General features: G+C 37.8%; 1 protein-coding gene across 1 annotated transcript in view; it reads right to left on the bottom strand.

The window, feature by feature from the left end:
• The window catches only part of EIF2A (eukaryotic translation initiation factor 2A), a 56,521-nt gene that overhangs the window by 14,463 nt on the left and 25,414 nt on the right, over positions 1-16,644 (bottom strand). The window contains exons 4-10 of the mRNA XM_081087433.1: positions 15,673-15,791; positions 14,088-14,187; positions 13,665-13,747; positions 11,064-11,137; positions 10,795-10,939; positions 10,486-10,602; positions 5,370-5,941 (exon numbers count right to left, since the gene is read on the bottom strand). Of these exons, the coding sequence (XP_080943559.1) occupies positions 5,370-5,941; positions 10,486-10,602; positions 10,795-10,939; positions 11,064-11,137; positions 13,665-13,747; positions 14,088-14,187; positions 15,673-15,791 (1,210 nt within the window). The remainder of the gene's footprint in view (positions 1-5,369; positions 5,942-10,485; positions 10,603-10,794; positions 10,940-11,063; positions 11,138-13,664; positions 13,748-14,087; positions 14,188-15,672; positions 15,792-16,644) is intronic.

A 16,644-nucleotide genomic window follows, 5' to 3' on the forward strand; every position in this document is an offset into this window, starting at 1 on the left:
TACAGAGAAGAAGGGAGGAAGAGAGAAAAATATCGATCAGTTACCTCCTGCATGTGCCCTGACCGGGGATTGAACCCACCAACTTTTGGTGTATAGGACGATGCTCCATCCAACTGAGACACCTGGCCAGGGCTGGAATATTTTCGGGTTTTTTTTTGTATTACTACTGACACATGATCCTTATGAAATTAAATTAGATACCAACAATAGCTTCTTCTGGAATCTTTTTGGATCTGACTACCGCAAACAGAAACTCAGTTTCCTGATTTATTTTCTTTGAACTAAGAATTATTTGCTAGATCTTTACTTACAAAATCAGATTAGGAGATTAAAAATAAAAGCAAATAGAAAACCTACAACAGGCATCAAGAAAACAGATCAAATAGTAAGGAATAAGTGACTGCATAATTATAAATCTAGTATTAACATAATGAAGTGGTCTATAAAAAACTAAATAACTTGTCAGATTATACAATGAAAATAGTCATTTCCATCACCGGATATTTATATAAACACCTATCAACTACATTCCACAACAGAAAGAGGGTGAATTAAGTATAGGATCGAGGAGCATCTAATGTAGAAGATGGGACTATAGTAAATAACACTGTATTGTATAACTGAAATTTGCTAAGAGAGAACAGAAATGTTTTCACCCAAAACAAAAAAATTCATCTAACAATTGATTCTATCTACATTGCTATTATCTTAGTTTTAACTGTCTCTTTAGGCTCTATCATACTTGTACATCAAAGGACCAGAACTTCATGAAGTTTTTGAGTACTAGATCTCAGATCTGTGTTGAACTTGAAAGTGCTATCAGGAAATGGGCAGGGCTCAAACATTTAAGATACAGAGGAATAAGTAGGAAACCATAGTGACTTTATCTTAACAGCTGCATTAACTATTTCAGATCATTAAAATTCTGTGCATATAAATTTCCTACTTGGAGCCGCTGAGTACGGGGTGGGGCAAAAGGAGGTTTACAGTTGTGAGTACATGAAACACAGAATTTATTCCTGTATTATTATTATTTATTGTACTAGAGGCCCAGTGCACAAATTCGTGCACAGGTGGGGTCCCTCGGCCTGGCCGATCAGGGCCACAGGTTGGCCACCAGGGGCAGGGGCAGTGGGAGGTTGGCTGTGGGAATGCACTGACCACCAGGGGGCAGCTCCTGCATTGAGCATCTGCCCCCTGTTGGTCAGTGCATGTCACAGCAACTGGTCAACTGGTTGTTTGGTTGCTTAGGCATATATATATATATATATACCAGAAGAAGCCTAGAGCACAAAATTTGTGCACGGGTAGGGTCCCTAAGCCTGGTCGGCAATCAGGGCCAATCTGTGGGGCGACCGGTGGGGCGATCTGGGCCCCTGCTTGCACCTGCCTTGGCCTGGCATCGCCCACTCGCTGGCCCTGCCCCCTGCCATTGCCGCTGATCGCCATCTGTGGGTGAGGAGCAGGGTGATTGGGGCCCCCGCTTGTACCTGCCTTGGCCTGGCACCGCCCGCTCACCTGCTCCACCATCCTGCTGTGGAACCACTCTTCTCAGGCTCATCAGGGCCGGCAGTGCCTCCACTGCCACCTGCTGCCAGCGCTGCGCTGCGGTTACCCAACATGTTCCGCGCCGCCCCCTGGTGGTCAGCGCATGTGTAACTCCCGGTCAGTCAAACTCCCGCCCATGGGGACAATTTGCATATTAGCCTTTTATTATATAGGATTATTTTCTTTATTTATAAATATATTTTTTTTATTTCAGAGATGCTTTCAGAGATGAAGGGGGAGAGAAAAAGAGGGGGTAGGTGAGTGTGAGAGAAACAGAAACATCAATGATGAGAATCATTGATCAGTTGCCACCTGCACATCCCCCCGTGATGGTTGAACCCACAACCCAGGCTCTAACCAGGAATTGAACTGTGATCTCCTGGTTCATAGGTCGATGCTGAACCAGTGCGCCACACCGACTGGGCTATTATATTATTTTCCATACAGACAACTGTAAAACTACTTTTGCTCCACCCTGTATATAAAAACCCACATTTGTAGAACAGAGAAACTTGGAGGATAAGCCTCTGTCACGTCTTTTTTTGTCTCCACTCTGAGTACAATGGGAATGTGCTGAACATTTGTTTTATACATCTGAATCCTTTCAATAGTGGCTCTTGTACAGTATCTTGCTTCAGCAGAAAATTTCTACTCATTTCAAAAGAACTTCAGAAAAGGACAAAGCTGCCTGTCTGGCATGGCTCAGTGGTTGAGCACTGACATGAAACAGGAGGTCACAGTTCCATTCCCAGTCAGGGCACAGGCCCAGGTTGCAGGCTCGATCCCCAGTGTGAGGTGTGCAGGACACAGCTGATCAATGATTCCTTCTCATCATTGATGTTTCTATCTCTCTCTCTCTCCCTCTCCCTTTCTCTCTGAAATCAATAAAAATATTTTTTTAAAAATGACAAAGCAATTAAAAAATGATGTAAGAAAGAAAGAATGAGTTACAAATCTCTTCCAAACCATGTAGCCACTGACAGACTTTCAGTTAAGACAAAACAAACAAAAAATCCACACAGCTCCTAAGCAACATGACCTTTTCCGGCTTTAGTTCTATGTGACCACTGTACATATTTCATCCTTACTAATAAAATGTGTTTCGTTGCCCAGCCAGAATAGCTCAGTTGATTGCAGGTTTGATTCTTGGTCAGGACACATTCCTGGTATTGGGTTTGATCCCCTGTTGGGGCACGTACAAAAGGCAATCCTGTATAATAAAAGCCTAATATGCAAATGGTCCCCTTGGGCAGTCGTTCCACCAGGAGTTCGATCTCTCACTATGACGTGCACTGACTACCAGGGGGCAGTGCAGAACATGGCGGGTGTCAGCGATGCTCTGCAACCTCTCACCAGCTACCTGGGGGCGGGGGTGCAGTGAGAATGCGGTGTGTCCACTGAGCTCACTCTCACTCCCTCTGCTACCCTCCCCTGGGACACCAGCGCTCGTGTGCCGGGGAAGTCCTCCCACTCAGGTGCCAGGCACCTGCGAGAAGTCCACCCCACACCTGCGCAGCCTCTTCTGGGTGAGCTGGGCCACAGCCGCCAGGGGGCCGCAGGGGCCAGGTGGGTTCACATAGGAGCTGGTCTGCAAGGCCAGCTTGGAGAGAGCGTGCTGCCCACCTGGCTTCCGTGTGGCGCTGCTGGGCGGTCCAGAGGTCCATGCTGTGCCCCGGCCTACAGTGTCCAGCCACGCTCACCACAACTCCATGTGGGGGGTGGGGGGCACCCTGACTCAGGTGGAGGGTGGCGCGTGGGGGCCCAGGTGCTGCCCAGGGTCCAGAGGTCAGCTGGGACTGTCCCTTCCATGAAAGATGCTCGCGCTTCAATTGCTGGCCAGGCCTAGGGACCACACCCGTGCATGAATTCATGCACGGACACCTCTAGTTGATTGATGTTTCTCTCTCTCTAAGCATGTCCTCAGGTGAGGATTAAAAATCAATAAATTTTGTTTCTTCAGTTATATCAATTTTTATGTGACTGTTTTGATGAACATATAATAAAAGTGAAGGTGGTTTTTTTCGAAAGCCAATAAATACTTCCTTAAGTATACTTTATATAAAAAAGTTTACTTATAAAAAAGTAACTTTTTTCTCTGGCCGGTTTGGCTCAGTGGATGGAGCGTCGAGTCAGCCTGTGGACTAAAGGGTCCCAGGTTCAATTCTGGCCAGGGGTACATGACTGGGTTGTGGGCTCGATCCCCCGCAGTGGGGGGCAGCCAGTGATTCTCTCTCATCACTAATGTTTCTATCTCTCTCCCTTCCTCTCTGAAATTATATATATATATATATATATATATATATATATATATATATTTTTTTTTTTTTTTAAGTAACTTTTTTCTTCAAGGGGAAAAATCCCAACATTTTTATTTCTGTCTGCTGTGTAACCCCCTTCCTTTGTGAAGTTATCAACTAGAATATCTTTGTTTCTAGTAATTTCTTGACAGTATTTTCTTTGCCATTTACCTAATTTCTGTAATTAGATACAAACAATAATTTCTCATGAGTGGTTACTGACTAAAATGATTTGTTAGGCTCACATAATTACCATGTCACATACAAAAGCAAAAGCTTAGTGAAAATCTTAAATGCTAAAAAATTTTGGTTTTAAGAAGTTCTTACCTAGTTTTATCACAATTTTCAAACTATAATCTTTCTATATTAATTTCTCTACCTTCCTCCACTAAAACAAACTAGTTTTATGGATCAGAGAAAAAAAATACACACCAATTCAGAATTTCTTCCTCTTGTGCTATTTGACATGAATTTAGAAAGCAGGATAGGTTGAGGTTATTCCTGTTTTCAATTTAGGTAAGAAAAATCTCAATATACATGGGACAAATCTGATTACAATATACTTTCTTTTTTGGCCTAATAAAAATATCATAAATAGGGCTTACTTGGTTAAATAAGTTTTTATATATATTTACTAAATAATACAACAAAAAATTTTCAACAGAACATTTTAAGAAGTTACAGACCACTGCTACATTTTAAGGAAAAGGATAGTGGTTCTTTTGTTTTTGAGAGGGTGAGGAGTGGCACAAGGAAGGCATAGGAATATTTATCCTTTAAAAAAGTATTACTTCCCTGAGTGCTTAATAATGAAGTAGCTGTATAACACCATTTACTTGGAACAGTCCCAGCCTGTTGTATTGTCACCTTTCTAATAGATAATAGAAAGACTTACAGAGCACCTTTGTTCCTTAACATCACCACAGAAACTTAAATAATTTACAAATGCCTTCTCCTGCGCTCTGAAATACTAACATTTTAGAGCAGATAAGAATCTGAACAATACTCTGGTCATAACTTTACAACAAAGTTGGGAACTGATGGCCTAAGGACAATAAATGTTTTGTTTGAGCAACAGTGTTTCAGAAACAGAAACTTTACATAAACATCCAGACTTGTTTAGTCTTGAAAAATCAAACATTTTGGCAAAGTGGGACTAAAATCTCCTATGGAAACAATGAACTACTGCTGTGTGGTTGCTGTGGCCTTTAAGGAGGGCATGATCTCTTCTAGTCAGCATGGTCTTACACTGGCAGGCCTTTGAATTTGAGCCTATGGTCTACAAAGCTGGTATGTTATATACTCAGTTATCTTTCCCAGACATGCAAAATGTGAACTGCTTCAAATTAACTACTCTATCAATCTAATATGAGCTGTTCACCATTTTCAGCAATAGTTTCTCCATGGTTTCTACCCTAGAGTTTATATTCTCATCAGGTACTAAGTAACACAAGCACATGCCTGAGGAAGAAAGCTCCACACACTGGAAAACCTTTTCCCACTAAAGTAGTAAACTTGACTTACCAGTTTGGAATTGGTAGTTGGTTTATTTCTTAAAGCTGGGGGTCTGTAAGCTGTTGCAGTTTTAGGTTCTTCACTGGGTACGTCACTTGGAACTGCTTGGTAAGTTATTGTTTTTGCTGGAAATATTCCATCTAAAAATGGCTGCCAAGAAACCTGCCATAATTCCACATTTGATGGCACATCATACTTGTGCAAGATTGAGCCAGTGTAATGCCAAATCTTGTACCCATTATTAACACGTAACCTGGGAGCACATGTAGCTGTTAAAATATGCTCACCATCTGGGCACCAAGCAAAATATGTAGAATCAGAGGCCACTGGTTTAGAAATAAGTTTGTAGTTTTTAACATCCCATACTTCCATCTGTCCCCTCAGATTTCCAAATCCAGCCAGTACTAATATATGCCCATGAGGACTATAGTAGGCTGCGTTACGAGGACCAGTTCCAAAGTCAAACACAGGATCACACTTCAAGTTGAAAATCGTTGCTTTGGCAGGCATAAAACCATAAACAGCACAAAACTCGGTAGAATTCGAATTCCAAATTACATCATAGATGGGGCCAGTTTTTGCTGGAAAAATAATATAAAACCTAAATTAGCAATAATTATATGAATATAATATTTATTAGCACTAATTAATCACATAACACTCAAACATGTCAAACAGTAAAAAAAAAACGAAACAAAAAAACCCAAAAATTTCATGGTATGTTAAATTAAAATATTTATACATGATATATATAAAAATTAATGTATAATCATAAATTTAAGAATCTCTAATAAACCTTAATTTCTTTTACATTTTGGCAATGTGGGCTCATAGTAGCATAGGTTATTACTACTAGTTATTAACTAGTTTTTATTGAAATAGGTAGTAGTATATGCATATAGCAATAAAAATATGAACTATATAAAAAGACACACCACAAAAATAAACCCCTCTACACTAAAGGCAAACCTGTTATATTTCTTTTCTTTTTTTGGTTAATCCTCACCCAACACTATTTTTTCCATTGATTTTTAGAGAGAGTGGGAGGAAGGAAGGAGGAAAGAGGGAGAGAGAAGGAAAGAGAGACACACTGGTTGCCTCCCACAGGCATGCTGACATAGCGGGGAATTGAACTTGAACCTGCGTATATGCCCTTGATCAGGAATCTGCATGGGGGATGACACGCTAACCACTGAACTACATCCACCAGAGCTTCTCTGATATATTTATTGCCTACTAGAGGCCCGTTGCATGAAGAGATTCGTGCAATAGGCCTTCCCTTCCCCTGGCTGCTGGCACCAGTTTTCCTCCGGCACCTGGGACGCAGGCCTTTGCTCCGGGGAGCCTTCAGTTTTCGCTGATCCGGCCAGTGCCTTCGGTCTCTGCTGCTCCGGCCGGAGCCTTCAGTCTTTGCTCCGCCACTTCATGCCTATGTATGCAAATTAACCATCTTTGTTGGGTTAATTTGCGTACTCTCCTGATTGGCTGGTTAGCGTAGTGGAGGGACGGTCAATTTACATGTTTGTCTATTATTAGGTAAGACTAGAGGCTTGTTGCACAAAGAGATTCGTGCAATAGGCCTTCCTTTTCCCTGGCTGCTGGCACTGGTTTGCCTCCAGCACCCAGGGCCTAGGCCTTCGCTCTGGCCGAGTTCTGGCCGGAGCCGGCCCCAGAGCCGTGTGGCTTCGCTCCACCGCTTGGAGCCTACGTATGCAAATTAACCGCCATCTTTGTTGGTGGTTAATTTGCATATCGCGCTGATTAGCCAATGAGAGGCGTAGTGAAGGTAGGGTCAATTAACATGTTTGCCTATTATTAGATAGGATGTTTCCTGAATATTTTTGTTGAAATTTATCTTCTCTCCCTTAAACACATACAAAAAAACCCCAAAGTTCTACCCTCTTTTTCATTTCAATACTCTATCTTGGAGATTTTTTCACATAAGCGCATTATGATCTGCCTCATTCTTTTTCAGATGTTCCGTGTTCCATTACAAATTCTGTGAGTGTTCACAAACACATCTGTAGAAGTGCAACTGCCTGGTCAAAGGGCGCACCCAGTCACTGGATGACATACCACCAGACTGTCCTTTAAAGACGTACCAATTTACACTATGAATAACTTTTGACAATATGGAGTTTTCCCTCACTCTCACTCATGCTCTGTAGTTTCTTATTTTTACTTTTGCCAACCTACTAAGGTGCAAACTGTATCTTGTTTTCTATTTTCTTATAAACTAAGCACCTTTTAAATATATCTATAATAGTAATCTATAATAGTAAAAGGGCAATATGCTAATTAGACCAGAAGTCTTCCAGACGTCCTTCCTTGCAAAGCCGGGGCCCGAGAGAAGCCAGCCTGGTTCCCAGGTGCCTACCGGTGGCCGGAGGAGGGAAGCGTGGGTCCCGGATGCCGTAGGGAAGCCAGTGCTGGCAACCAGAGGAAGGCAGGCCTACTCTTAAATGAATTTTCATGCATCGGGCCTCTAGTTTATACATAATTTCATTTCTCTTTCTGTGGACTATTTTTTAATGTTCCATGTCCATTTCTTTCTTCAGTTATTGGTCTTTTATTGCTTTACTTGACACAGTAACAATATTCACCTTTTCTCAGACTCATCCCTTGCAGTCTAAACAAATCCGCCCCCCCAATTTTTATTGTTTGCTTTGCTTAATTTTTAAATTCTTTTCTTCCCTTAATGTAGAAATCTATAACTTTTATATATTTAAATTTATTCCTTTTCCCTCATAACTTCGGTCTTTAGAAAGTCTTTTTCCATTTTTAGAAAATCACAAATATTTGCTTCTAGTTCTATAGTTTTAGATATAATTTTTTGGCCCAACTGGATTTTTTTTTTGATGAAGAGGCAGCATTATTGATTTCTTTTCTTTTTTTTTTTTTTAAGAGAGAGAAACACTGATGTGAGAAATATTCATCAGTTGCCTCTGGCAGACCAGGGATGAAACCTACAACCCCACCATGTGCCCTGATCGGGAATCAAACCCATGACCTTTCAGTGCACAGAAAAGAGGCAACACTATTAATGTTTTGTTCCAAATAGCTAGACTGTTGTTCCCATACCACATATTAAAAAATCAGTATTTTCCACCATTGATTCAAATGCTGACTTTCTTACACAGCAGCAGCAATGGAAATGTGCATCTCTTTCTGAATTTGGTTCTGTTTCACTGTTTACCTGTCTACCCACCAGCCAGAACCAAAGTGACTTAATTACAACTACCATACATCTTAATATCTAATAGTGTAAGAATCCCCCCATCCTATTCTTCTTTTGCAGTTTTCAAAATATTATTGCAAGTTTATTTTTCAGTATCAACTTTAGAATCAGCTTACCTAGTTAAATCTACTGGCATTTTAATTTCACTTTTACATCAATTTGGAGGGAAATGACATCTTTATAAAATTCTTAAAGGTCACAGTTTGTTCCTCAGAAGTTTTTTCCCCCATCAGACCTATACTATTTGTTTTTTGTTGCTATACATACATGAAATCTTCCCTTCCATTATGTTTAAGTGGCTGTTGTTATATGGTGACTTCATCTATGAGCAGAGATGATTTTGTTTCTTCCTTTTAAAACTGCACACTTGCCCTAGCCGGTTTGGCTCAGTGGATAGAGTGTCGGTCTGTGGACTGAAGGGTACTGGGTTCTAGTACAAGTCAGGGCACATGCCTGAGTTGCAGGCTCAATCCCCAGTAGGGGGCATGCAGGAGGCAGCCGATCAATGATTCTCTCTCATCATCGATGTTTCTCTCTCTCCCTCTCCCTTCCTCTCTGAAATCAATAAAAATATATTTAAAAATAATTTAAAAAAATAAATGAAATTGCATACTTGCCTTGGCCTGTTTGCTTCAGTGTTTAGGAGCATGGTCTGTGGACCAAAGGGTTTCGGGTTCCATTCCCAATCAAGGGCATGTACCTGGGTTGCAGGTTCGATCCCTGGCCCTAGTTGAGGTGTGTGCAGGAGGCAACCAATTTTGATGTCTCTCTCTCTCTCTCTCTCTCTCTCTCTCTCTCTCTCTCTCTCTCTCTCCTGTTTCCCTCCCTCTCATACACACTCTCTCTAAAAATCAATGGAAAAAATATCCCTGGGTGAGGATTAAAAACTAAAAATAAATAAGACTGCATATTTTACCTTTTTAAAAAATATATATTTTTGTTGATTTCAGAGAGGTAGAGGGAGAGACAGAAACATCAATAATGAGAAAGAATCATTGATCGGTTGCCTCCTGAATGCCCCCTACTGAGGATGGAGCCCACAACCCAGCATTTGCCCTGAGCAAGAATGGAACTGTGACCTCCTGATTCATAGGTCGAAGCTCAACCACTGAGCCACCAGCTGGGTTATATATGTTATCTTTTGATCAGTTATACCAAGTAGATCTTTCAGAATGTTAACTAAGAGTGGAACAGGGAGTCACCCTTGTTTTGTTTGTGACTTCATTAGAACGTTTTCTTTACATGTTCAATTCAAAATGAAAAAATTAGGGAGTTGCCAGAATTTTAGATCTATATTATTCTATAGTTAATTTAGCCTAACAAAACAAAGATGAAGTACTAACACTCTTCAGTACTGAAGATGGTGCTAAACTCACTAGATCAACTTACTGTCCTAATAGGTTCAATAAGTCCCCAAAGAGCTACAGCAACTGAATTACCTAACTTCGTAAGTTTCCTACTAAAGAACTATCATAACTAAATTAACTGGGTTATGCGAAAATCAGGTGTGTCTGGAAATGACTCTAAGTTTCTTAATCAAGAGGAATTTTATCATAAAGATTATAAAACATGTTAGTCTTATCACCTGATCAAGAATTTAGATTATATCATCTTTTTAAAAAAACATATATTTTTATTGATTTCAGAGAGAGGAAGGGAGAGGGAGAGACAGATAGAAACATCAATGATGCAAGAGAATCACTGATCAGCCAGCTGCCTTCTGCATGCCCCCCACTGGGGATTAGGGCATGTGCCCTCACCTGGAATCGAACCGTGACCTCCTGGTTCATAGTTCAACGCTCAACTATTGAACCATGCCAGCTGGGCTATATCATCTTTTTCACTGCCCTAATGTTTTTATCAAAGGAAGATGGCTGAAATACTCACGTAATTGTACCACAGCACTTTCTCCGTTTGTTGCAATATAGTGCAGCGTTTGTTCACCGTAGTAGGAAGCTCCTGTCTTGTCAACATCTGTACTAGCTATTACTAACACAGCAGTAGCTATAACAGTGAAAACTTTAATTAGATTTAAAACACAAATTAACCTAATGGTGATAAAAAATATATTAAACAATATAATACAGCCATGTAAAAGTTCATTAAATAAGCATTGATACATTCTCCTATACACATAGGAATCAAGTCTAAATCAATACTTGATAAACAAAATGAGAGAAAATATATTTATCGTACCTTTTTTATTCCATAGCATTGTAACCTTATCTGCCTTAAAGAAACTTTTATTGGCTAAAGCTGCATGAGGTCCATCAAAGTTGGGGTACTTATATAATCGAACAAATGAAGGTGCACCCTTACTTCCTGGAACGTAAACAGCCACCTATGATACACAGACATGAATAATTTAATTTATGAAGCATATAAACTAAGATGGATATCACTAAAAACTAAAAAAGAGGTTAATCTTATAACATTCCACATAAACAAACAAACATAGCCATTACCTTGTATGGTTGGGGTCCAGGTGATAACACAAAATCATTAATTTTTTGCAAATGCAATTTATTTGCAGTTGTATCTAAAAAAAAGGAAATGGTGTTAGATTGATGAGAGATGCTAATAGTGAATGCTAAATTCTGAATGCATTTTAAAAGGTTAGTGTAACTATACACAATAATGATCATTGTAGTCTCATATAGATGAGGCAGAGCAAAATAGTGGAAAAAGCATGGGTGGGAGTAGACAGATTTACACTTGAGTTTCTACTCAGTCACTTATTAGCAGTGCGAGCTTGGGCAAGTAATGAGATTACACACCTAATTCCCAGTGATTGGTTTTTAAGAGCACAGTATCAGGCACATAATAGGTATTTAATAAACATCAGTTCCCTTCTCTTCAACTTCTGAAATAAAGTAGTTTTAGAGCCCATTAGATGGGAAAGATGACTTTTAGACTAATATAAAATGTGGATATAGATATTCTATAACTAATTACATGACAATAATGATCACAAGAGTAACAGTGGTGGACATTTTTTTGAGTTCTAACTCTGTGCCAGGCAGTCAGAACCCATGTTATGAATAATACTACTTCCCTAGTTAATGGGATCAAGAGCTGTTATTCTTCCTTTGTTCAAATTCAGAGATCAACAGCTCTTCAAAAGTAACACACCAAACTGCCAAATTGCAGCGCCCTTCTTCTGGCATGCTCACAAAGAGGCAGAAGAGTGAACCCAAAATCAGCGGGGGCTAGAATGAGCTTCAAAAGCAAGATAATGAAGTGTACAGCTATAAAGATTAAGTGAATAATGCCACCTTTGGTATATGTTAACGGAGTTACCAATTCCTACTTTATTGTAATATACTCAAAAGTGTACAGTCACTAATGGGATACCCTAAGGACAAAAGAAATTACAAAACTTTTTCTTTAAATCATTTTCAGTAATCATGTTATTGGTATTACTGTTCACATTGCTATTCTAAGAATATTATGTGGTTCGTGTGAAATAAAGCAAATGGAATTCCAGAGAACCAGGATTCCTGGTGTTGGCAAAAGACAATACAGATATAAGATATAAAAAATAATAAAGAAAAAGGCCTAAAAACAATGATCAACAAAACCCCCACACACCCATATTGTGGTCTCTAAATACCATTTTCCACTAAAAGAAACCAGAGTATTTCAAAGAAATGACTGATTCTAGGTATACAGCAGGAAATAATAAACACGGTAGTCTCAGAACAGCTTGTCTTACTATATAGCAAAATAGTCATTAAGGAATAATTGACCAATCATGGGATAATCTGAGCCATCAATAAGAATAATAATTGCAGTGGACTGAAATACATGTTTAAATTTCTAGTTCACAAAGATGGGGGGGGGGGGGGGGATAGGGGAACAATTGGTTGCAATGAAGATTGCCAAAGAAAGAACTCATTCTTTCAAAAGTGATAAAAGGAAAGAATATTGATCTTACCTTTCCTATATATACAGTACTACTAGGCAACCAAATAGTAGATGAGAAAATTTCTCTTTATAGAAGTAGTACAGCTAATATGAGAGAGGAGGATAATCAGAATATCACCAATTCGCAACCACTCATGAAATAATGAATCTAGGCACTGAACATTAATTAATGTCAGTTAACCCTACAAAATTAAAGACAGTAAGACAGTATGTGCTTCCTGATAAAATAATTCAATACTGTCTTATGATGTAATCTTACCCTAATCTCCCTCAGAAAAGATGCTGAAATTGACCAACACTGGATCCAAATGAGTTACTAACAGGGGACAGATGAACAAGTTAAATTATAGGATGGGATACAATTCAAACTATGGGAAAATATATAGGACAAGTAACCTTGTTTAAGTAATAAACTGCAAGAGGGGAGATGGAAAGATGGAGAGGGAACCTGTAGCTTAAAAGAAACTTAAAAGATACATCAGTTAATTGCAATGTGAAAAATCTTATTTGGATTATAAGTTTTAAAATAACTGTAACATTGTGATTATTAGAAATTTAACACTGAACAGGTATTTTATAGTCTGGGATAATGGTCTTTTGGCTAAATTATAAAAAATTTAAGAGTCCTAATCTCCTGAGATACATACTGAAATGCTTATAGGTAAAATTATATGACCTCTAGGATTTGCTGTAGCAGAGTAAGAGGAATGGAAGATGGACAGAGGGATAAGAGAGGATTGGCAATGAGTTTATGGTTATTGGGACTAGGTGTCTAATTTATGTTTCAAATTCTACACAATAAAACATTCATTTGTATCACAGAATTTTAATAGCAAATAAATACAGAAAGAGACATTTAAAATGTCTTGGTTTAATAGATATTTAGGGAATAAAAAGTTATTATGAAAGAAAATTTTTGTGTTATCAAATTTCACTAGTGTTTATAAGTTATTCAAATGAATTACTATAGTAATTTTAATATATTTTATGTTTACATATAGTATGTATACAAATATATAGCAATGTATTAATATTAACATGTTAACAGTATTTTAGAGAACTCTATGATACATATACAGCAATAAAAACTATATACATTTATAGTAAATAATAAAATTATTTCATAAATCTTTCCATACTGAAATTGTTATTTTCAAAGAAATGAACTTCATTGTTAACATTTCGGGCACAAATAGTTTCATCTTCTGACCAGGATGGACACCTACATTGAAAAGAAAATATAAAAAACATTTAAACAGAATGTAATACCACATGTTAACATGTTAAAGTTTGTGATATTGCTTACTATTTAAGGAAAAATACTTATAAGATGATGTTAAGTCAGTTACTAATAGTTTTAGTCAGTATATATAATAGACAAAATACTAAACAAAAGAAAGATCAAGTGTTTATTACATTCCTATGTACAAATTTCTTAATAGATCTAGATTTTGGTCTGAGAAGTTATTTTCTAAACCAATACCAAAGAAACAAGTATTATACAATGAAGATATTTAAAATATTTTGTAAATAATAATAAGTATTCTAAAACATTTACTTACCAATTTTGCATCTTTTTCTGGATGAAAGCCTTCAAACATGTCCCAGTTTTCACATCATAAAGTTGTAGGTTGGGAACTCCAGCTGTGCCATCTTTAGAAGCTGAAGTAGAAACAACATTTTTTTTTTTTATAGTAATTGTCTCCTAACACTAGTAAAAAAGATGTCATTTTTAGAAACAATTTGAACAAGATTGCACAGGTCAAGTAAGAGAGTTGCTTTAAATCAACTTTCCCCACTATTTTTAATTATGGATTTACTCACCCATTCCTAAAGCCATAACAATATGACAGCTGAGAATACTTAAAAGAGATTTCTTGTTTAGTGAGGTTTACTGTTAAGTAGATTAAATTGTCTTATATGAAAGCTTGTATCTATAAGTCACACACAGAGTTATATGACTCATGATTTTTAATTTCCCTTTTATTTACTTGGAAAAAGAAGATTCATTAGAGTCCATGCCTCTTGGAAGAACACACCCAAGAGGTTTACAATCCAACAAAGAGCTATTATAATATTTTGCTTAATATCCACATAAATTAGAACACATTTCTCTTATTTACTTATTTTAATTAATTTATTTTTTATATATTTTTATTGATTTCAGAGAGAAGGGAGAGATAGAAACATCAATGATGAGAGAGACTCATTGACTGGATGCCTCCTGCACATGCCCCACTGGGAATCCAGCCTGCAACCTGGTTCACTGTTGATGCTCAACCACTGAGCAACACGGGCCAGCTAAAATAAACATTTTAAATAATCATAAATGAAAGAGGAAGTAGAGTAGATTCAACATCTAAGAAATGTGTATGGTATGACAAAGAACAGGTAATGGTGTGCCATTGTCTAACACTTTTAGAGATATAATATGTTACATAAACATTTTATATAGCTGTACTTCATAGATAAGTAATAAAATACTGGGAATTGGTTTTGGGGTTTATTTAAGAAACATGTTTTAGATTCAGATACACATTATTTAAGAAGTTAATAAGATGATGATAACAAAATACTTACAGTGTCTGGCACGTGAGTACTCAAAGTTATCTACTTAGAAAAAGAAACATGGCCTAGCCAGTGTAGCTTAATGGTTGAGCATCAACTTATGAACCAGGAGAGGTCAGGGTTTGATTCCTGGTCAGGGCACATGTGTGCCTGATCCCCAGTGGGAGGCGTAAAGGAGGCAGCAGATCAATGATTCTCACTCATCACTGATGTTTTTCTCTCTCTCTCTCCTTCTCCCTTCCTCTCTCTGAAATCATTTTTTAAATGCTTTTATTTATAAGGTTATTATTATTCTTAATTTTTGAGATCTTCTCTATCCAGTGTTATTTACTTTATAAAATTTCCCTTGGCTTTTTCTTTTGCTCTATTTCATGATGGATCTTTTCATTAACCTACTATGCAATTACTTAAAGTACATTATATTTGGGGAATACAAGATTCACTGTTGATTAAAAATATTTACACACTATTTACTACCATGAAGACTAATTACTTTCTTATAAGTTATAAATTCTCATTTTTTTCCCACTGAATTGAACTGGGCCTGTTAGAATATTTTTATAATTGGAAAATACTTACTAGTGTAAGGTTGCCACGTTGCCAGGACAGTGTTTTTTGGTGAGAATTCAAGGCAAACTGTCTTAGGGAGGTCGAAGGAGTGCAGTAGTCCCTTGTTAGTGACACTGATAATATTTATTCTGGTTTCAAAAGAAATTACTTCAGCAACAAAATACTGTTTCACAATAGCCAGCACTAACAAAAACATTTAACTCTTTCAAATATAGGTCACTCTATCTATTTGTCATAAAATCAATTTTCAGTTAGTTCTAGAAAATATCCAATAAACACCTTAACTAAAAAAAAGTACACATTTTACCAAAAGGCCCCTATATAAGGCTGGTGCTTCGAAATTACATGCAATTAATAGAAAGATACAATCACAACAAGATTTTAATTGAACAGAGCTACCTAAAGACAAGATGAGATGTATCAAACCAAAGAGAAAACAGAGATGCTAAAAGCATATTTTATTTAATTTTTAATTTTTATTTTTGGCTTAACTAACAGTTATTTATTTCGTAAAGTTCTGGAGGCTAAGAAGTCCATGATCAAGGTGCTGGAAGCTTAGGTTTCTGGTGAGAGCCCTCTTTTTGGCTTGTAGAAAGCTGCCTTCTTTCTTAGTTCTCACATTGCACAGAAAAAGTATGTTTTAAATAATGTTTTTATTGATTTTTAGTGAAAGAGGAAGAGGGATAGAGAGACAGAAACATTGATGAGAGAAAAACATTGATCAGCTGCTTCCTGCATCCACCTCCACATCTCTCCCCCGCCCCTCCACCTACTAGGGATCGAGCCTCCAACCCAGGTATGTGCCTTATCCAGGAATTGAACCAGTGACCTCTTGGTTTATGGGTTGCTCAACCACTGAGCCACACTGGCTGAGCAGAAAAAGTATATGTTAAAAACTGAGTAGCCCCTGAGGAAATCAGCAAAGAGACTTTGGATGCTTATTAAAATTTTAGAAGCAGTCTTGAAAAGATAGACTGTAAG

Source organism: Myotis nattereri (genome assembly GCF_964212035.1).
Source record: "Myotis nattereri genome assembly, chromosome: 3".
NCBI lineage: Eukaryota > Metazoa > Chordata > Mammalia > Chiroptera > Vespertilionidae > Myotis > Myotis nattereri.